General features: G+C 34.5%; 2 protein-coding genes across 4 annotated transcripts in view; both read right to left on the bottom strand.

Annotated features, from left to right (window-relative positions):
* The window catches only part of SHISA6 (shisa family member 6), a 457,435-nt gene that overhangs the window by 369,291 nt on the left and 64,016 nt on the right, over positions 1 to 24,128 (bottom strand). The gene's annotated exons all lie outside the window — the stretch shown is intronic.
* LOC114034501 (60S ribosomal protein L37a-like) lies at positions 20,474 to 20,737 on the bottom strand. Its single transcript, XM_027850216.1, has one exon. It carries the CDS (start codon positions 20,735 to 20,737, stop codon positions 20,474 to 20,476), a length of 264 nt encoding a protein of 87 aa, XP_027706017.1.

Below are 24,128 nucleotides of genomic sequence, written 5' to 3'. Positions count from 1 at the left end.
AGTCATGCATCACTAACTGCCTTTTGGAAATTTCCAACTAGATTTCTTATAGTCATCTCAAAGTCAATATCTCAAAAACAGAACTCATTATTTACCCCACACAATAATAACAAAAACAACCCCTTTTTGAAACTTCTATATTACCATCAAGGGCATTATCATCCATCTAGTCATCTATGTTCACAATCTGTGTCACTGCTGAAATTCCCTTTCACTTAACCCACAAGTTGCCAAATCTTGTCTTGCCAAATCTGTCCTCTCATACGGCCACCACCCTAGTTCAGGACCTTATCATCTAGTTTGATGCAATAGTCTTCTTTACCTCAAGTCTCTCTCCACTCCAATCTATACTCCACATAACTGCTAAAGTAATTTTCTAATGTGTAGGTCTAACCATGTCATGCATAGTGCCCACCCTAACTCAGTAAATCCCAGTGGCACCCTATTACCTCTGGGATTAAATATAAACTTTCCTGATTAGCATTGAAATCTCTTCACAATCTCTTCACAAACATCTCTGTAAAACTGAGATAATAATAGCACCTACCTCACAGAGTTCTTTTAAGTATCAGATGATGTGACAAAAATAAAGCACTTTGCTTTATCTTAAAGCACTATAATTGCTACATTGGTGCTATTTTTGTTGTTATTGTTATCATTATCATCATCATTACCATCATCTAGATATCCAAGGACTTTGGGGAGATATGTGGACCCTGGATTAATAACCGTGCTCTAGGTCATTCCACATAAGGACTGGTAGAAGGAATTATATATGTTTACTCTGAAGAAAAGAATATCAGAGGATGAAGTATGGGATATGATAGTTTTCTTGAATATTTGAAAGGCTGTCAAATGAGAAACAACTTCTTAACCTAAAAGGAGGCCTGGAAATGGTGGGTTGAAGTTTCAAAGAAGAAAATCTAAACTTGGGCTTAAAAACTTAAAAAAACCTTACTAGCAACTAAAGTATCAAAAAAACAGCATAGATTACTTTAGGAGGTAGCCAATTCCTTCTTACTCACTCTTGAAGAGGCTTGATGATCACTTGCTGGATAGATTGCAGAAGGTATTTTTTTTTATCATGTGTAGTTTTTACTAGATGGCCTCTTAGTTCTCTTCTTAATCTAAAATTCAGCGATTCTCCGATTTTTTAAAAAAACATTCATCATGATGACTCTGAGTCAAGAAGAAAAATTTAAATTACATCTGATAAGCTCAGTTTAATAAGATCAGGAAATGGGAGGTGAATTGTAGAAAAATTTGCACCAAAATATTTAAAATACAAAGTTTTCTGAATTTAAAAGTGTGAATTTCCATTAATTTGATTATACATTCCTTTAATTTTATTAATTTGGAAAATCTCATTCCCAACAAGGCCGTGTAATTGAGGAATTATTATAAAAGTTTAATTGTAATGTGAAGTAAAAGTGAACAATGTTTTCAAAAAGTAGCCTTGATTTAGTAATCTCTTGCTTCCTTTGAGCCCAGAAACATACCACCTATGATTGGTGAAAGGTCATTCTTTTTTTGTTGCCCTTCACCATCCTTCCCCAGGCATAGTAAAACATGGGCTCCCAACTGCTAGCACTTCATTCATACTCTTGTATACAGAGTTCTACTGTGGAAAAGATTAGATATAGAGGGAACAGTATAGTGAGGACACTTATTGGCATTAGGGTAACTTCCTGGGAGGAAAATGAATGACATCAAAAGAATAGAGACACACAAAGAAGCTTCAGAGAAGGCTTGAAATCTTGGTAGAAAATAACAACATTCACCTTTGGAAAATGCAAATTAGAGTCTGTTTGGAGAATATTCTGAAAAACAGATATTAGTTTAAGAAAAGAATTATTCTTCTCTGTGGTTTCACCCTATACCCAGCAAATTGGTTCACCTCATACCCAGCAAATTGGCAGAGAAGACAAAAGACAGATTATAGTAAATGTTGTAGGGGATGTGGAAAGACAAATACATTAAGGCATTGTTCATGGAACTGTAAATTAGTATAACCATTCTGGAAAGCAATTTGAATATGTGCAAAGGATTATAATTCCCATACCCTTTGACTCAGAGATTCCACTGCTAGGATTATATCTTAAGGTCAGTGACAAAGAAAAAAGGAAGACCCCAGGATTACTCTCTGGGAAGGGCCAGGAAGAGATACAAGGAGAAATCTAGGTGATATAAAAACAAAAGATATCAGCACAAATCTATCTTTCTTTGAATGCTGTCCCAAATATACTATTCCCTCAAATTAGTGAGATTTTTTTGTTCCTTGGAAGGGAATACTGATGACCTAGTGGGACACATAGTTCTCACTGCACTAATTTGAATGTTGAAATAGTCTAGAGAGAAATACTGTAGCAGCAAGGGACTTTAAGAACCCTTTAGTTTCATGTTATTACAGGAATTGCATAAAATTGGCTTCTAAGTCAAGAAGATCTGGGTTCCAGTCTTGCTTCTGAGAGATATTGCCTGGTTCATCCCAGAGAAGTCACTTAACTTTTTGGTGCTCTAGGCAATTCTCTTAGGTTGCAGAGAAGATGCAAACCTGAATTGCTCTGAGGAATTTACTCATTCTGGAGTTTCTTATATGAAACAAAATCAGAGGTCCAGTCACTATCCCTATCTATATAGGAAGCCTAACTCTCTTACCTTTGTGAATGGTAAATGAATGGTAAGTTTCTACTGTAGTAGCATTAATAGAGTTATATTTCATCTACCATTGCTAATTGTTTCTGAAAAAAATCATGCTGGGATTATGTTGCTAAATTAAATCTATTCCATAGAACAATAATAAATGGGCAATTCAATGATAAGTTAGCGTGAGTTCTAAAAGCAGTGTTTGAATCAGTGTTGGGAATAAGACCAGAGATAAATGAAGTAGCTATTGGTAAGAATAGGTACCTTGAGTAAATCATCTAAGCTTCTGAAAATTAGTTTCCTTATCTGTAAAATGGGGATAAAAGTGATGAACAATGAGAGTGGGATTTCATAATGTTACATGTTGTTTTTAATAACATTAACATTATTAATATAACACATTAATCAGGGTAAAATAATAGGGAATACATATGTACTAGGAAGGAAGCCATAAAACAAAGACATCTTTTTAAGAACTGGAAACTAAATTCCACATGGTATACTATTTCTGCAGTTCCATCATAAAAGGCATATAAGGAACAGAAATGGCTATTTTAATTAATATAAACATAAAAGAACTTTCTCCAAATTAGTTAATAATTATCAAGGGCCTGTGATGTGCATAGCTCTTATAAAAAACGTTCAATTCAATTCAACAAATATTTAGTAAGTACCTACTGAATGCAAGGAACTATACTAGGTGATAATGCAGGCAAAAATAAAACCATGTGGGGAAGCAGAGCCATCATGATAGCAGTGTAAAGGCAGTGACTCACCTGAGGTCTTGCCCAAACCCCTCCAAATGCCTTTAAAAATTACTCTAAACAAATTCTAGAGCAGCAGAACCCACAAAAAGATGGAGTGAAACAAATTTCCAACCCAAGACAACTTGGAAGGTCAGCAGGAAAGGTCTGTTGCACCACGGTGAGGTAGGAGCACAATCCAGCATAGGCTACACCAGAGCAGACCAGCTCTGCTTGGGAGTGGCAGAATCTGCAGCAGAAGTGGCTATGGCTGCTTCTGGAGATCTCCACCCACAGAAGCTGTTAACAGGAGACTGAATAACTGGTCAGGAGATTACAGGGTTTTGTTTTTTTTTAGTAGCACTGGGGCAGGACTCTGTTGCTTTGCCCATACTTGGATTCTTGTTGCAGTCCTAGGTGTGAGTCCCAGGATGAGGAGGAGCATTGGCATAGCAGAGCTTGTAGCAGCAATGGAGGGGGGGCCCTCCTCACAGTTTCAGGGCAGAAAAGAGTGCTTGTAGTGGCTCACATAGCCTTGGAGCACAGGCTTGGAGAACAAACACCTCTCCTTAGATCATACCACCTTGGAAGAACTGAAAACTTGCAGGTCCCTAGAAGAACCCTGGAAATAGCTGAACAAAACCCCTGAAGTTTGGGACAGTTTATCTTTCACCCTGGAAGCAAAGCCCTACTTTAACAAAAAGTTAAAAGTCAAGTAATAGACTGGGGAAAATGAGCAATCAAGAGAAAAAAATTCTAATTATACAAGATTAGAATTACAAAAGTAACAAAGTTACTATGGTGAAAAGGAAGATCAAAAGACACACTCAGAAGAAGACAACAAAGTCAAAGCTCCTACATACAAAGCCTCCAAGAAAAAAAAATTAATTGGTCTTAGATCACGGAAGAGCTCAATAAGGATTCTGAAAATCAAGTAAAAGAGGTAGAGGAAAAATTGAGAAGAGAAATGAGAGTGATGGAAGAAAATCATAACAAATGAGTCAACATCTTGGTAAAGGAAACACAAAAAAATACTGAAGAAAAATAACACCTTAAAAAACAGGCCAAATGGTAAAAGAGGTTCAAAAAGCCAATGAAGAGAATGCCTTAAAAAGCAGAATTGGCCAAATAGAAGAGGACATTCAAAAGTTCACTGAAGAAAATAATTCCTTAAAAATTTAAATGGGGCAAATGAAAACTAATGACTTGATAAGAAATCAAGAAACAATAAAACAAAAGAATGAAAAAATAGAAGACAATGTAAAATATCTCATTGGAAAAACAACTGATATGGAAAAGAGATCTAGAAGAGATAATTTTAAACTGGCTTTTCCTGAAAACCATGATAAAAAAAAAAAAGCTTAGACATCATCTTTCAAGAAATTATCAAGGAAAACTGCCCTGATATTCTAGAACCAGAGGGTAAAATAGAAATCAAAAGAATCCACTGATCATCTCCTGAAAGATCCCAAAATGAAAACTCCTAGGAATATTATAGCCAAATTCCAGAGTTCCCAAATCAAGGAAAAAAATATTCCAGGTGGCCAGAAAGAAACAATTCAAGTATCATGTAGCCACAGTCAGGATAACACAAGATTTAGCAGCTTCTACGTTGAAGGATAAAAGGGCTTGAAATATAATATTCCAGAGGGCAAAGGAACTAGAATTGCAACCAAGAATCACCTACTTAGCAAAACTGAGTATAGCCCTTCAAGGGAAAAATGGACATTCAATGAGAGAAGAATTTCAAGCATTCTTGATGAAAAGACCAGAGTTGAATAGAAAATTTCACTTTCAAATACAAGACTCAAGAGAAGCATAAAAAGATAAAAAAGGAAAGGGAAATCATAAGTGATTTAATAAGGTTAAACTAGGCAAATGACTGTATGAGACATCAAGAAACAATTCAGGAAATGATTTTCAGGAGCCAAGATGGTGAGATAAGAAGTAAGTCACTCCCACCCTTCCTAACTACCTCTAAAAACCCAGAAAATATCACCCCAGGAAAAACCCTGGAAGGACTGAGCCAGCAGAAAGACGGGGTGCAGCACTCTTGTAGCCCAGGAAGCTTGGAGGATTAACAGGAAAGGTCCTTGTTGTGCTAGTGCAAGGGGAGTAGTACAGGAAGGAAGGCATCCCAGCAAGCCAGCGGCAAGCCCCACCTCAGAAAACCAGGGAAAGATCCTGAACTCCAGGATGGTGGAGCAGGCAAGCTCTAACAACAGGATCCCTCCCCCTGCCCCTGAGTGCCCTGGCACAGGCAGGGGAGCCAGTAGACTCCAGCTTGGAAAACTAACACCTGTGCCAGTAGGCAGGAGTCTTCCTGTAGTCAAATCTCCCAGTCCTTCAGCACAATGCCAGGAAGTACAATTCCAGGAGGCACAACTCCAAGGCTGGCAGACATCCTCTAGCAGCCAGACATTCGAGTGCTTTAAAGAAGCCGTGGTGACCAGGTGTCCTCCAGGGGCCAGACCCCCCACCACAACCCTGAGAGCTTCAGTGTTGTTGACCCCAGCTCAGCACCAAATAAGCTGCCAGACTGTTACAGCCTCCAGCTGCCAGCACCACAGGCCCCAGCACACAAAGCCAGGAACCAAGTCCCTGGCCCCCAGCACAAGAAGCTTAGGTCAGTGCCTCTTGTACTCCAGCAGGAGAGTTCAACTTAAAAGACTAGGAAATAGGAAAACTCCATAAGCAAAAAGCAGAAATGGACAATAACCATAGACTCTTATAATGGGGACAGGGGAGATCAAAACACAAATTCAGAAGAGGACAACATTATCAGTATACCCACATTTGAAACCTCAAAGAGGAATATGAACTGGTCTCAGGCCCAAAAAGCCTTCTTGGAAGAGCTCAAGAAGGATTTTAAAAGTCAAACAAGAGAGGTAGAAGAAAAATTGGGGAAAGAAATGAGAGGTATGCAAGAGAGAGCCAATAGCTTGGAAAAGAAAGGACAAAAATTGATTGTAGAAAACAAGTCCTTAAAAAAATGATTGAAAAAGTACACCTGAAGAAAACAACTCCTTAAAAAGTAGAAAAGGCCAAATGAAAAAAGAGGCACAAAAACTAACTTAAGAAAACTCCTTAAAAAATAAAATGGGCTAAATGGAAAAGGACATACACAATCTAATTGAAAAAAGCAACTCATTAAAAATTAGAATGGGGCAAGTGGAAGCAAATGATTCTATGAGACATCAATATTCAACCAAACAAAATCAAAAGAATGAAAAAATAGAAGAAAACATAAAATACCTCATTGGAAAACAACTGACCTGAAAAATAGATCCAGAAGAGATAATTTAAAATTTATTGAATTTTCAATAAAATTCAATTTATTGAATTTTCAACAGAATTCAATTTATTGAGAGCCATGAAGAAAAAAGAGCCTGAACAGCATCTTCCAAGAAATCATCAAGGAAAACTGCCCTGAGGTCCTAGAACCTGAGAATAAATTAGTCATCAAAAGAATCCACTGATCACCTTCTGAAAGAGATCTCACATTGAAAACACCAAGGAATATTGTAGTCAAATTCCAAAATTATCAGATTAAGGAAAAAATACAAGTAACCGGAAAGAAACAATTTAAATATCATAGTACCACAGCCAGGATTATGCAGGGCCTTGCAGCTTCTACATTAAAAGATAGGAGGGCTTGGAATATGATATTCCATAAGGCAAAGGAGCTTGGATTACAACCAAGGATCAATTACCCAGCAAAATTGAGCATAATCTTTCAGGGAGGAGATGAGTAGGCGACTTCCAAATCTTCCCAATGAAAAGACCAGAGCTCAACAGAAAATTTGATCTTCAAATACAAGACTCAAGAGAGCCATAAAAAAGGTAAACAGGAAAGAAAAAAACCTGTTATTCAATAAGGGCAAACAGTTTATATCCTTACAAAGGAAGATGATACTTGTAAGTCTTGAGAACTGTGTTTTATTTTGACATTTAAAAGGGGCAGACATAGACAGAGAGTGTGTAAATTGACTTTGATGTGAAAATTTAAAAAAATCTAATTAAATGGTGGAAAGGGATTGTATTGGGAGAAGAGGAAAGGAGGAGACAGAGTAAATTACATCACGTGAAGAGTCACAAAGAACTATTACAGTAGAGGGAAAGAAGGGAGGGAGATGAGCATTGTTTGAACTTTAATCTCATCATATTTGGCTCAAAGAAGGAATAATATAATCATTTAGGTATAGAAATCTAACTTGCCATATATGAAGTAGGAGGGGAAAGGGAAAAGGAAAGAGAGGAGGTGAATAGAAGGGAGGAAAGAAGTAGTAAGGGGAAAGGGGAAGAAAAGGGAGGGGGCTAATAGAAGAGAGGGGAGACTGAAGGAAGCGGTGGCCAAAAGCAAAACTCTAGTGAGGAGGGAAAAGGAGAAAGGAAAGAGAAAAGTATAAAAGGGGGGAGGTAGGGGGAAGAAATAGAATGGAGAGGAAGACACAAATAATAATCATAACTGTGAATGTGAATGGGATGAACTCTCCCATAAAACAGAAGCAGACAGCAGAGTAGATTAAAAACCATAATACTATAACATGCTGTTTACAATAAACACATTTGAAGCAGAAGGATACACACAGAATAAAGATAAAAGGCTGGAACAGCATATTTTATGCTTCAACTGAAGTTAAAAAAAAAGCAGAAGTAGCAATCCTGATCTCAGACAAAGCAAAAGCAAAAATAGATCTAATTAAAAGAGATAAGGAAGGACACTACATCCTGCTAAAAGGTACCATAGACAATGAAGTAATATCATTACTAAACATATATACACCAAGTGGCATAACATTCTTAGAGGAGAAGTTAAAGGAGTTACAGGAAAAAATACACAACAAAACTATTGTAGTGGGGGATATCAACTTCTTCCTCTCAGAACTAGATAAATCTAACCACAAAACAAACAAGAAGGAAATTAAGGAGATGAATAGAATTTTATAGAGAAATTATATATGGTAGACCTCTGGAGAAAATTGAATGAGAATAGAAAGGAATATACTTTTTTTCTTGGTGGTACATTGCACCTACACAAAAGTTGACCATTTATGAGGGCATAAAAACCTCATAATTCAATGCAGAAAGGGCAAAATATTAAATGCATCCTTTTCAGATCATGATGCAATAAAAATTATGAGTAATAAAAGTCCATGGAAAGATAAACTAAAAATTAATTGGAAACTAAATAGTCTAATCCTAAAAAATGAGTGGATCAAACAACAAATCATAGAAACAATCAATAACTTCATCCAATAGAATGACAACAATGAGACAACACACCAAAATTTAAGGGATGCAGCAAGAGCAGTTCTTAGGGGAAGTTTTATGTCTCTCAATGCTTACACGACTAAAATGAAGAAAAAGGAGACCAATGAATTGGGTATGCAACTAAAAAAGCTAGAAAAAGAACAAATTAAAAATCCCCAGTTAAATACCAAATTAGAAATTCTGAAAACCAAAGGAGAGATTAATAAAATTGAAATTAAGAAAACTATTGAACTAATAAATAAAATTAAGAATTGCTTTTATGAAAAAAACAATAAAATAAACTTTTGGTTAATTTGATTAAAAAAAAAGAAAGAAGAAAACCAAATTACCAGCATCAAAAATGAAAAGAGCAAATTCACCCCCAATGAAGAGGAAAATAAACAATAATTAGGAGCTATTTTGTCCAACTCTATGCCAATAAGTTTGACAATCTTAGTGAAATGGATGAATATTTACACTAATATAAATTACCCAGATTAACAGAAATAAAATACCTAAATGACCCCATTTCAGAAAAAGAAATTGAACAAGCCATCAATGAACTTCCAAATCTTCCCAATGAAAAGACCAGAGCTCAACAGAAAATTATCTATTTTGCATTTTATAATGTTCTCTATCTCTTGTTTGGTCTCAAATTCTTTCCTTCTCCATAGCTCTGACAGGTAAATGATTCCTTGCTCTCCTAGTTTGTTTACAGTATCAGTCTTTATATCTAAATCATGTACCCATTTTGACTTTTTATTGGTGTAGGATGTAAGATGTTGGAGTACGCCTATTTTCTGCCATACTATTTTCCAGTTTTTTATTTTTATTTTTCCAGTAGATTATTTTAGTAGTCTAGGGCCAGATGGATTTACAAGTGAATTCTACCAAACATTTAAAGAACAATTAATTCTAATACTATATAAACTATTTGGGAAAATAGGCAAAAAAGGAGTCCTACTAAATTCTTTGTATGATACAAATATGGTGCTGATACCTAAACCAGGAAGAGTCAAAAACAGGAAAAAAATTATAGACCAATTTCTCTAATAAATACAGATGCAAATATTTTAAATAAAATATTAGCAAAGAGATTTAAGCAACTTATCTTGAGGATAATACACTATGATCAGGTAGGATTTATACCAGAAATGCAGGACTGTTTAATATTAGGAAAACTATCAGTATAATTGACTGTATCAACAACAAATCTAACAGAAATCATATGACTATCTCAACAGATGCAGAAAAAGCTTTTGAGAAAATACACATCCATTCTTATTAAAACACTAGAGGGCAGAGGAATAAGTGGAGTCTTCCTTAAAATGATAGGTAACATCTATCTAAAACAATTAGCAAGCATTATATATAATAGGGATAAGCTAAAACATTTCCAATAAGATCAGGGATGAAACTATGTCCATTATCACCAGTTATTCAATATGGTACTAGAAATATTCATTTTAGCAATAAGAAGAAAAAGAAGGAATTAGAACAAGCAAAGAAGAAACAAAGCTATCACTTTTTGAAGATGACATGATGATATACTTAGAGAATCCTAGAGAATCAAGTAAAACATTGCTTGAAAAAACAAATTTAGCAAAGTTGCAGGATAGAAAATAAACACATAAATCATTGGCATTTCTATATATTACTAACAAAGCCCAACATCAAGAGATAGAAAGAAAAACTCCATTTAAAATTACTGTAAATACTATAAAATATTTGGAAGTCTACCTGCAAAACAAACCCAGGAACAATATGAAAAAAATTGCAAAACACTTCTCCCGAAGATAAAGTGAGATCTAAATACTTGTAATAATATCAAGTGCTCATGGGTAGGTCAAGCTGATATAATAAAAATGACAATCTACCTAAATTAATTTACTTATTTAATGCCATACAAATCAAACTACCAAAAATTATTTTATACAGCTAGAAAAAATAATAACAAAATTCATCTGGAAGAACAAATGGCCCAGACTATCAAAGGAATTAACGTAAAGAAATGCAAGGAAAGGTGGCCTAGCTCTATCAAAACTTAAATTGTATTATAAAGCAGCAATCATCAAAACTATTTGGTACTGGCTAAGAAATAGACTGGTAGATAAGTGAAATAGGTTAGGCATGCAAGACACAACAGTCAATGATTAAAATAATCTACTGGAAAAATAAAAATAAAAAACTGGAAAATAGTATGGCAGAAAATAGGCATATTCCAACATCTTACATCCTACACCAATAAAAAGTCAAAATGGGTACATGATTTAGATATAAAGACTGATACTGTAAACAAACTAGGAGAGCAAGGAATCGTTTACCTGTCAGAGCTATGGAGAAGGAAAGAATTTGAGACCAAACAAGAGATAGAGAACATTATAAAATGCAAAATGGATAATTTTGATTACATTGTATTGAAAAGTTTTTGCACAAACAAAGCCAATGCAATCAAGATTAGAAGGGAAGCAAAAAGCTGGGAAACAATTTTTACAGCTAATTGCTTTGATAAAGGCCTAATTTCTAAATAAATAGAGAATGGAATCAAATTTATACAAGTCATTCCCCAATTGATAAACTGTCAAAGGATATGAACAGACAGTTTTCAGATAAAAAAATTAAAGCTATCTATAATCATAGGAAAAATGCTCTAAATCACTATTGATCAGAGAAATGCAAATCAGAACAACTCTGAGGTACCACATCACCCCTATCAGATTGGCTAATATGACAAAACAGGAAAATGATAAATGTTGGAGAAGATGTGTGAAAATTGGAACACTAATGTATTGTTGGCGGAGTTGTGAACTGATCCAACCATTCTGGAAAGCAATTTGGAACTATGCCCAAAGGGCCATTTGACACAGCAATACTACTTCTAGGTCTGTATCCCAAAGAGATCATAAAAATGGGGAAAGGAACCACATGTACAAAAATATTTATAGCAGCTCTTTATGTGGTGGCTCAGAATTGGAAATTGAGGGAATGCCCATCAATTGGGGAATGTCTGAACAAGTCATGGTGTATGAATGTAATGGAATACTATTGTGCTATAAGAAATGATGAGCAGGTAGATTTCAGAAAACCCTGGAAAGACTTATATGAACTGATGCTGAGTGAAGTGAGCAGAGCCAGGAGAACATTGTACACAGTAAAAGACACTGTGCAATGACTAACTTTAATAGACTTGTCTCTTCTCAGCAATGTAAGGATCTAAGGCAACTCCAAAAGACTCATAATAGAAAATGCTATCCACATCCAGAGAAGGAACTATGGAGTTTGCATGTAGATCAAAGCATACTATTTGCTTTTTTTTTCTTCTGTTTTGTTTTTTCTTCTTTCTCATAGTTTCTCCCATTCATTTCAATACTTTCCAACATGACTAATGTGAAAATGTTTAATATTAATGCATATGTAGAGCCTATATCAGATTGTATGTCATCTTGGGGAGGGAGAAGGAGAGAAAGAAGAATATTGAAAACTCAAAAGCTTATGGAAGTGAATGTTGAAAACTAAAAATAAATAAATAAATATATATATATATATATATTTAAATGGTTAAACTATTTGCATTCCTACATGGGAAGATGACATTTGTAATTCATAAGACCTTTCTCATTATTAGAGTATTTAGAAAGAGTATATATAGACAGAGGGCACATGTGTGAGTTGAATATGAAGGGGTGATATTTAAAAAAAAAACAAAATTAAGGAATGAGAGAGGAATGTACCAAGAGAAAGAGAAAGGGAGAGGTAGAATGGAGGGTAAATTATCTCACATAAAAGAGAACAGAAAAAGCTTTTACAGTGGAGGGGAAGAGGAGGGAGGATTGGAGGAGTGAGTGGACCTTACCCTCATGAGAATTGGCTCATAGAGGGAATAACATACACACTCAATTGTGTATAGAAATTATCTTGCCCTGCAGGAAAGTAGGAGGGGAAAGGAGGGGTAATAGAAAGGAAAGCAGATTGGTGGAGGGGATAGTCAGAAGTAAAATACTTTTAAGGAGTGACAGGGTGAAAGGAGAGAGAATAGAATAAATGGGTGGGTTAGGATGGAGGGAAATATAGTTAGCAATAGCAACTGTGAAAAGAATTTTAAAGCAAGTTTCTCTGATAAAGGCCTCATTTTTCAAACATATAGAGAACTGAGTCAAATTTATAAAAATAAAGGCTATTTCCCAATTGATAAATGATCAAAATATATGATCATTATAAAATATTATAAAATATTAAAATATAAAATATTATAAAATAATATATTTTAGATGAAATAATAAAAGCTATCTATAACCACATGAAAAAATATTTTAACTCACTACTGATTGGAAAAATGCAAATTAAAATAAATCTGAGATACTACCTCATATCTAATAGACTGGCTAATAGGACAGAATAGGTAAATCATAAATGTTGGAGGGGACATGGAAAAATGAGATATTAATGCATTATTGGTGGAGTTGTGAACTGACTCAACCATCCCGTAAAGCAATTTGGAACTATGCCCAAAGGGATATAAAACCATGCATATCTTTTAACCTAGCAATACCACTACTAGGGCTGTATCCCAAAAGCAATTAAAAAAAAAACAAAAAGGAAAATGACCTATATGTACAAAAATATTTATAACAGCTCTTTTCTGGAGATAAAGAATTAGAAATTGAGGGGATGTCCATCAATTGGGGAATAGCTGAACAAGTTGTGGTATGTGATTATGATGGAATACTATTATACTCTAAGAAGTGATGAGCAGAATGCTCTCAGAAAAACCTGGAAAGTCTTGCATGGGCTGATACAAAGTGAAACATATTGTGTACAAAGGTACAGCAATATTGTAAGATGATCAGCTGTGAATGACTTAGCTATTCTCAGCAATACAATGATCTAAGTCAACTCTGAAGGACTTATGATTAAAAAAATGTTATCCATTCCTAGAGAAAGAACTGTTGGCTTCTGAATACAGATTGAAGCATAATTTTTTTGTTTTCTTTATTTTTCTTGAGTTTTTTTTTTGTCTAAGTTTTCCTTCGCAACATGACTATTACAGATATGTTTTGCATGACTACATATGTATAACCAATATCAAATCACTTTCTTTCTCAATTGGGGGGGGGAACAGAGAAGAAGGGAGAGATTTTAGAACTTGCAGTTTTTAAAACAAATGTTAAAAATTGTTTTTACATGTAGCTCAGGAAAAATAAAGTGCTAAATAAATTTTTTTAAATCTTATACCAGTAAGTAAATACAAGTTAATTTGAGGAAAGGTAACAATGTGGGTCAGGGGTGCACTGTCAAAGAAGGCATGGCAAAGAAGGTTGTACTGTGTCTTAATGGAAGAACATTATTCTAAAAAGGCAAAGATAAGTGGGGGGGAAGATGGAGAGGGGTTTACATTCCAGATGTAGGGTACTACCCTTTTAAGAAGTAAACAGTTTAGCTGCTAAAGAGGACAAACTAAATACTTTTGTATGAAAGAGAAAAATAAAACAACTTTGGAAAAACATAAAGTGTTGTCTCTTTCACAGGTGAATAGTTTGATGGTTGATATGGGCAAAAAATAACTTTTATTTAATTAAAAAAGTGCTAAAAATCCATGTGTAAAGAAAGTTTTTTCATATGGGTTATAAGGATCTTAGCTGCGAAAAGGGATAGAAAATAGACTTTTACAAAAATAATGTTTAAATTACATTTCAAGGATTGAGTTGATGTCTATATTGTATGTGAACAGTTTAATGAAAGGCAGAAAAATAATTTTAATAGAAAAATATAAAACATAAGTGTGAAGATAATAGCTTTCAAAAACAGAATTTTAAGAGAACTGGTTTTAAGACTGAGAAAAGACTAAGACTATAGGCATTGTAGTTCCTCAGTTCATTGATGTGAAACTGTTTAAGTTTATCCATACAAAAGGATAAAGAAAATAACTGAAGACTAAGCAATGATTAAGTCATGACTGTTGGTTTTATAACTAAGAGATAAAGGAAATTCACTGTTTTTTTATATCATAAGGGAAAGTGGAGTCACTGAGTATAAAGAAGCATTGATTAGAGCAATTGAAATTGGTGGTGAAAAATTTGGCTGTAGTAGTTAAGCATGGAAAAGAAAGAAAAACTCTTCAAGGGGAGGGGAAAAATAGCACCAATAGGGCTTTTGTGAAGTAACTGGAAGCAGGGGAGTTAGCTGACAAGGCTTCAAATGCTTGTTCCTGATTGGCTGGAAAAATCTGACTCACTGGAAGACAATGGAGTTGCCTTCTAGCACCACTGTATATTGTCAAAGAGGTGAAGATTCTCAGATGTGTTTGAAGAAAAATCAGAAAGGAGCAATACAGGCTTTGATTTGTTCTTGGATCAGCTGAGTGAAAACTGATTTTGGACAAAATCCTGGTGAGTGAAAAGCCAACTGAGATTGTTTCCATCATCCAGGGAGTGGCAGGTTAATGAGCTTTGTAGTTTTCTGGCTAAAGGGAACTGCTAACCAATTCAATAGAGTAACATTTTCCAAGAGGATTGTTGTGACTTATCAATGCCTCCTCTGTTCACTAGTAGAAGATAAAAAACATTTGTCCAGGATGAGAGATGTAAGAATCAGAATGAAAGCAGAATAAAAATAGACTCATGTGGTACATCTATTCTGATACCATATTGCAGACAAATAACACTGAAGTATGAAGTTCATATAGAAAGTTTTCCTAAACATAGGTTTTTTTCACTCACGTGTTTCCTTGTCAAGTTTATGTATATGATCACTCTTTTATCAACACTGACTGTTTAGTGGAAAAGTGTGACATGAGTTCATGTGTGGACTGTAATGAACTGACTATTCCTGCATCTGCTTATTTTGAGTATCTGTGACACATTTTTAATTATTGGTTTTGCCTTGTTAAATGCTTATGTTTAATATTTAATGGTGTCATTATTTTGAATGTCTAGTTTTGTGTAATAAGAAGGGCACTAGTAGGGGCCTGAAAATGATACTGATAAATAAGAGAAGTGGTTCTGGGTCACAATCCCAGGGGAAGGAGGAGCACTACCACACCAGAGTATTAGGCTTCAGGGGAACAGGGACCCTGGTCATAGTTCCAGGGCAGAAAAGAGTGCTTGTGGTCACTCACAGAGCAGAGCACAGGACAGAAGAGCACTGAACATGTCTCTCCTTATATCATACCACTTGGAAGAACTAAAAATTTACAGACCCCCAGAACTAGTTCTTACACCCCAGAGCCCATCTTTAAAATAAAGTTCAAAATCAAGAAATAGACTGGAAAAAAGAGCAAACAACAACAACAAAAGAGCCTGACCATAGAAAGTGACTATGGTAACAGGAAAGGTCAAAACACACTCAGAAAAAGACAAAAAATTCAAAACAGCTACCTGCAAAGTCTCAAAGAAAAATGTGAATTTTATATGTGAATTATATATATATGTGTATATACATACATACATACATACATATATACATACATATATGTGTGTGTGTGTGTGTGTGTGTATATATATATATATATATATATATATATATATGTAATTCCTGGGAGAGATCAAAACAGATTCTAAAAATCAAATAAAGAGACAGAAAAGTTGGGAAAAGAAATGCCAGTGATGCAAGAAAATCATGAATCATGAAAAAAAGTTAACAGCTTGATAAAGGAGGCACAAAAATTACTAAAATATAATAATAATACCTAAAAAAACAAATAGGCCCAATGGTAAAAGAGCAAAAATCCATTGAAGAGAAGAACTCCTTAAAAAAAGAATTGGCCACATGGAAAAAGATGTCCAAAAATTCACTAAAGGAAAGAACTCCTTAAAAAGTAGAATTAGCCAAATGAAAAAGGAGCTACACAAGCTCATAGAAGTAACTAATTCCTTAAAAATTAGAATCAGGCAAGTGGAAGCTAATGACACCACAAAAAATCAAGAAATAAGAAAACAAAATGAAAAGAATGAAAAAAATAGAAGAACATGTGAAATATCTCATTAGAGAAAAACTGACCTGGAAAATAATTTTTCTCTCCCTCCAGGAGAGATAATTTAAGAATTAATACACTACCTGAAAGTCATGATCAAAAAAAAAGCCTGGGCATCCATCATCTTTCAAGAAATTATCAAGGAAACTGCCCTGATATTTTTTAGAATCAGAGGGTAAAATAAAAATTGAAAGAATTCACTGATTACCTCCTGAAAGAGATCTCAAAATAAAAACTCCCAGGAATATTGTAGCCAAATTCCAGACCTCCCAAGTCAAGGAGGAAATGTTGAAGTGGTCAGAAAGAAACAATTCATATATTGTGGAACTTCAGAAAGAATAATACAAGCAGCTTCTATATTAAAAGATTAGAGGTATTGGGATATGATATTTCAGATGGCAAAGGAGTGAGGATTACAACCTACCTAGCAAAACTGAGTATAATCCTTTGGGGGAGGGGAGAGAGGCATAAACATTTAATGAAATAAAGGACTTTCAAGTATTCCTGATGAAAAGACAGAGCTGAATAGAAAATTTAACTTTCAAATACAGAACTCAAGAGAAGCATAAGAAGGTAAACAGAAAAGAGAAAAACATAAGGGATATAAAAGGTTAAGCTTTTTACATTCCTACATGGGAAGAATGATACTTGTAACTCCTAAAAATTTTATCATTATTAGGGCAGTTGGAAGGAGTATACATAGACATAGCACACAGATATGAGTTAAGATGGGATGATATATAAAAAATAAAATTAAGGGGTGAGAAAGATAAATACACTTAGAGAAGGAAGAAAAGAGAGTTGGAATGGGGGAAATTATCTTACATAAAAGATGTGCAAAAGAGCTTATACAGTGGAAGGGAAGATGGGAGGGGGGAGATGAACAATGTTTTAACTTTACTGTCATCAGATTTGGCTCAAAGAGGGAATAACAAATCTTACCCTACAGGAGAAGAGCATAAGAAAAGGAGGAATGCTGATGGAAGGGAAGGCAGATTGGGGGAAGTGATAGTCAGAAGCAAAACACTTTTGAGGAGGAACAGAGTGGAGAGAGAGAGAGAGAGAGAGAGAGAGAGAGAAGAAGAAGAAGAAGAAGAAGAAGAAGAAGAAGAAGAAGAAGAAAAGGGGGAAATAAGATGGAGGGAAATATACAATAATCATAACTGTGATTAAAATTTTACTGTAAGTTTCTCTGATATTGGCCTCATTTCTCAAACACATAGAGAACTAAGCCAAATTTATAAGGTCATGTCATTCTACAATTAATAAATAATCACAGGACATGAATAGGTAGTTTTCAGATGAAGAAATCAAACTATCTATAGTCAGAATGCCAGACCAATTCCACCAACAGTGCATTAGTGTACCTGTTTTCCCGCATACCCTCCAATGTTTGTCATTTTCCTTTTCTGACATGTTAGCCTATCTAATAGGTATAAGATGGTACTTCAGAATTGTTTTAATGTGCATTTCTTTAATCAATATTGATTTAGAACATTTTATGTGATTATTAATAGTTATGATTTCTTCTTCTGAAAACTGTTCATATCCTTTGATCATTCATCAATTGAAGAATGACACATGTTTAAACATTTGGCTTATTTCTCTGTATATTTGAGAAATGAGGCCTTTATCAGAGAAACTTGCTATAAAGTTTCCCTCTGGTTTCCTTCTTTCCTTCTAATTTTGGCTACATTGGTTTTGTTTGTGCAAAACCTTTTTAATTTCATATAATCAAAATTGTCCATTTTACTTCCTCTCTATTTCTTGTTTGGTCACAAATTCTTCCTTTATCCATAAAGCTGCCAAATATAGTTTTACCTGGTCTCCTGATTTACTTATGATATCATCCTTTATGTCTATATAAGTTGTTCATTTTGACCTTACCTTGGTATATAGTGTGAGAAGTTGGTCTATGCCTAGACTTTCAAACTGCTTTCTAGTTTTCCCTGCAATTTTTGTCAAATGGTGAGTTTTTGCCCCAAAAGACTGGAACTTGGTTTATCAAACACTAGATTACTATGTTCATTTACTATTGTGTATTGTATATTATGTACCTAATCTATTCCACAGATCCTCTACTCTTATCTCTTAGCTAGTGCCAGATTGTTTTCATGATTACCACTTTGTAATATAGTTTGAAATCAGGCATAGCTCGGTCGCCATCTTTCACATTTTTTTTCATTGATTTCCTTGATTTTTTTTTTACCTTTTTTTTCTTTCAGGTGAAGGTAGAATTGATAGTTTGATTCACGTAACATTGAATAAATAAATTGATTTAAGTAGAACTGTCATTGTTATTATAATAGCTTGGCCTACCAATGAGCAATTAATATGTCTCTAATTGTGCAGGTGTATCTTTATTTGTGAAAAGTATTTTGTAATTCTATTCATATAGTCCCATGGTTTGTCTTGTTAGGTAGACTCCCAAGTATTTAATAATGCCTGCTATTATTTTAAATGGAATTTCTCTATCGGTTCCTGACAGGGTTTGCTGGTAATATATAGAAATGCTAATGATTTATGTGGGTTTATTTTATATCCTGAAACTCTGCTGAAGTTTTTAATTGTTTGAACTAATTTTAGTTGATTTTCTAGGATTCTCCAAGTATACAAATATATCATCTACATTGTCTATTTTTATTCCTGCAATTTCTTTTTCTTATCTTGCTGCTTTGGCTCACATTTCTAATATACTATTGAATAGTATAGGTGATAATGGATATCCTTATGATAGCCTTACTTCACCCTTGATCTCATGGGGAAAGCTTCTGATTTATCATTATTACAGATAATGCTTACTCTTGATTTTAGACACATACTACTTACCATTTTAAGAAAGGCTCCATCGAGTCCTATGCTTTCTAGTGTTTTAATAGGAATGAATGTTGGATTTTGTCAGAAGTTCTTTCTACATCTATTCAAAAAATCATATAATTTTTTTGTTATTGGTATGGTAAGTTATGCTGAGTTTTTCTAATATTGAAGCAGCCCTGAATCCCTGGGATAAATCCCAGCTGGTCTTAGCATATGATCTTTGTGTTATATTGTTGTAATCTACTTGCTAGTATTTTATTTAAAATTTTTGCATTAATATTCATTTAGCCAAATTGGCTTGATAGTTTTCTGTCTTTGTTTTTTGCTCTACCTGGTTTAGGTATCAGTACTATGTTTGTGTCATAGAAGGAATTTGGTAGGACTATTTCTTTACCTATTTTTCAAATAATTTACATAAAATTGAGATTAATTCTTTCTTAAATGTTTGGTAGAATTCATTTGTAAATCCATCTATTCCTGGGATTTTTTCTTTGGGAGCTCATTTACAGCTTGTTCAATTTCCTTTTTCTAGGATAGGATTATTTAAGTATTTTATTTTTTCTTCTGTTAATCTGGGCAATTTATATTTTGGCAAATATTCATCCATTTCTCTTAGATTGTTAGATTTACTGGCATGTGATTGAGCAAAATAACTAACTCCTAATAATTGTTTCAATTTCATCTATTGGTGGTGCATTCACCCTTTTCATTTTTGATACTGATAATTTGGTTTTCTTCTTTATTTTTTAAATCAAATTAACCAATGGTTTATTAATTTCAACTTTTATTTATTAATTCAATTTTTTTACTTTGAATTTTGTTAATCTCTCCTTTGATTTTCAGGATTTCCAATTTGGTGTTTAATTGGTGATTTTTAATTCAATCTTTTTCTAATTTTTTAACTGCATGCCTAATTCATTGGTCTGCTCTTTTTTTTTTTTTTGACTATTAAGAACCAAAGTGATTTTTATTCCATAAATTAACCCATTTATTGTTGGATTATGGGCTACAGATATTTCATAAGAAGATTTTACTGGTCTTTCAATTACTTCAGTCTTCTGATGGCAGATTTGACTGTGACTGCAGAGGAGGTATTGTAGGACCATGCACCACCAGCTACTGTCTTCATACAGGATCCACAATTCCAGATACCTACAGTCCATCCCTTCATTTTGGTCTTGCCACGGAAGGAGCAGGTATACTTGGCATGCTGGCTAATTTCAATTTTCTTCACCATTTTTCTGAGGGATGCACCATAACGTGTTCCATATTTACCAACAATTCTAACCTTCTTGGTACATTTAGCCATGTTGCCAGTTGTGGGGCCAGAGCTCAGAGAGCTCTTTTTCTTTTTTATTGATGTGTTTAGAGATATAAAATTTCCCCTAAGTACAAATAAGACTGCATGCTAGAACTTTTGGTATATTGTGCAACTCCTTCAATTTATAGAGGAGGAAACTGAGGACTGACGTGATTTGCCTGAATATACAAAGCTAATTGGTAGGAGAACTGGGACTCTAACTCAGGTTTTCTAACTGCTAATCCAGAGTTCCTAATATACAACACTGTCATAGAAACCAGAAACTTAATGAAACCATCCAGCTTTAAGTGCTAATGTTCTTTAGGAATTCAGAACCATATCTAGCAATTTTATACTTCCCTACTAAAAAAAAAAATAACATGAAGCAACCTCAGTTTGACACTGAAATTAGTTATATGAAAATAATATAAGTAACTCAGAGAAATTCAGGTGAGCCAAAAGACAAATTAGTTACTTCTGTGTCTCACAGATGGATTTTATTAGCAAACCTTGGGTAGCTTCTTATTTATTCTGTTAAGCTCCTAGTAGCAAGAAGTTTCTAGCTGCTGAAGGAGGGCATGTGTTAAATTTGTACTATGGGATAAATCCCTGCTCTAGGATTGAAACATTTCCACATTTTCCCACCACCCAGGAATTTTTTACCTCTCCTCCAGGTTATCGAGATAATAATAGTGACAAAATCTCTATTCTGAAACTTTGTTAAGATCTGTTTGAATTTTTATTCAAAAAGTAAAATTCTGTCCTAAAGGACAGAAAATATTTTAAACTAGAGTTGTATTTGGTGAGAAGGATAAAATGTGCAAAAGGGAACTATCATATTTATATTCATTCCCAGCCACTAGACAGAAATACTTGTTAGGAGAGGAAAAGGTTTTCCTTCTTCAAGAGGAGAGTGGAAAATTACTTATTACCTATAGCTTTCAAAAAATAGAAAAGACAGGCAATGGCTGGGGTCATAAAGAGCCAGACATGACTAAAAATGACTGATCCGTTTAGTTAGCATAAACAGACTAAGGAAATAGTCTGTTAAGTCAGTCAGTCACTCAACATCTATTTATTACTTCTTGGGCATTAGCCACTATGATAATTACTAGATATAAAGAGGAAAGGGCAGAAAATAATTGGAAGGAAGAAAACAGCTTACACATTGACCACAACAGTGTAAATGGAAAGAACAACAACAAAAAGGAAACTGAATGCTGTATAAGTATGATGACTAAGCTTGGTCTAAAAAAGAAGTCAGGTCAACAAATATTTATTATGTACCTGCAGTATGCCAGGCACTGTGCTAAGCACTGGGGATACAAACAATGACAAAAAACAGTCTTTGCTCTCAGGGAGCTCTCAAACCAGTGGAGGAAATAACATGCAAAGTTATTCACAGGATAAATTGGAGATAATCTAAAGGAAGGCTCTAACATTAAGGATAGAAGTGACATTTGCTAAGACTTGAAAGATGCCAGGATGTGGAAATGAGGAGGGAGAATGGTGGGAAGCATTAAAGGTATAGGGGGCAGGCAATGAAAAGAAATGTCTTTGGGAGGAATAGCAATAGATAACAGAGTTCATGGAGTAATGTAAATTGTAAGAAGACTGGAAAGGTAGGAAAGAGTCAGCTTTGAAAACGTCAAATGCCAAAGAGAAAATCTTATATCCTGAAAGTAATAGGAGGCTACTGGAGTTTATGGAATAGGGGTGTATGACATGGTTAGACATGCATTTTAGGAAAATCAAATTGACAGCTGAATGGAAGATGGACTGGAATAAGGAGAGACTTGAGGCAGGGATACCAGACAGTAGGCTATTGCAATAGACCAAACATGAAGTTATTAGAGTCTGAACTATAGTTGTGTCAGTGTCAATGGAAAAAAAAACTTGCAGTGGCCAAAACTTGACAACAAAGTAGGGCTTTTGATACTAAGCTTTCCTAAAGTCTTAGAGCCAAGAATAAGCTCTAGGAAAGGATCTGACTTCAAGATAAGGATTTAGAAAGAATTTTAAAGAAGTAGTCAGCATTAGGTTGAGTAGTAGCTTATAACTTATTTATACATATCTATACCATCTTATATCTATACCACTTTATATCTTATTTTTACCACTATACCATTACTGGGATAAAATGCAGACTCTTCTATTTGTCATTTAAAACCCTTCACATCCTGTCTCCAACCTATTTTTCTAAATTGATTTCATATTCAGCCATTCCATTGTTAGATACATTGGCCTACTTGAATTTCTTCCAAACCAGATTCTATCTACCATCTCTGAGTCCTTATGCTGGCTGTCCCCCACCATGGTCCAAATGTTCTCCTTTCTCACTTTTGCTTTTTGAAATCCCTACCTACCTACAAGTCTCAGTTGAAATGTCCACAAAAAGACTTTCTTGACTCCCCATTTGTTAGTACTTTCTCCATCCACCCCTGTAAATTGTTTTGTATTTATTTGTATTTTGTTTGTCTGTATATGTGTTGTTTTCCCCCAGTAAAATGTAAGGTCCCCGAAGGCTGGGACTGTTCTGTTTTTGTATTTATAACCCAAGTACTGGGCACAGTGCTTGGCATGCTTTAAGTGTTTACTAAATGCTTCTTGTTAAATAACTGTCAAAGAATTTGGGGAAGTTATTCTCTCTTGCCCACATTTTTTCTTATTTATAAATTAAGAATAATTGTCTTGCATACTCACAAAATCATTTAGTGATCAAATGATATCTGCATGTAAAGGTGAGTGAAAACAGTAAAGTACTATAAAATATGAAGTATTATTATACTATGGGACAATGTTTACTTTATATTTTTTCCTTAAACCAAGTACATAGTAATATGATTGGCATAGAGCTAGCTATTTTTTTCTATTTTTAAAAGGGAAATGAAACGTCATTCAAAATCTCAACTTATTTCATCTTTTGCTTAGTACAAATCACCCCTCTTTCTTCTGACAGAGGTATACCTTAGTTACTGGTTCAGTTTGCCTGCCTCGTTGTCATGGATTCCCAAATTTAAAGTGTTCACAGGATACAGTTCACTATATCAAAAATAAGCTTTCTCAAAATCAGAGTCTCCAGGGCTGAGGTCACTACCACTCTCTCACACATTTATTGATAATACCTGAGTCTTACTTAGAGGGTTTTTTTTTCCTGCTCAGACATTCAGCACTTTTCTCTCTGGGATGACATCCTCAGCTACCAAACAAGGGGCTCAAACATTTTTCAGCCATTCTCCAAGTTCTAACTGGGTATCTTCAGGCACTTGTGCACAGATTCACAAAGAGAGACAGACCTTAGAGTTTACATTCTAACCTGTAGGACATGATACATTTCCCAAGTGACAAGATGTGTTAAATAGCCCCTATAGTCCCTAATAGAAGTATATTTTTCTTTTTT

Source organism: Vombatus ursinus, unplaced genomic scaffold, assembly GCF_900497805.2.
Source record: "Vombatus ursinus unplaced genomic scaffold, bare-nosed wombat genome assembly UNPS02008996.1, whole genome shotgun sequence".
Classification (NCBI taxonomy): domain Eukaryota; kingdom Metazoa; phylum Chordata; class Mammalia; order Diprotodontia; family Vombatidae; genus Vombatus; species Vombatus ursinus.
Note: the sequence above shows the minus strand (reverse complement) of the source record. Positions and strands in the feature narration are given on the sequence as shown.

Bases quoted from the DNA above. Each gene is read 5' to 3' on its own strand.
- LOC114034501 (XM_027850216.1), bottom strand. From the start codon at position 20,737: ATGGCTAAATGTACCAAGAAGGTTAGAATTGTTGGTAAATATGGAACA.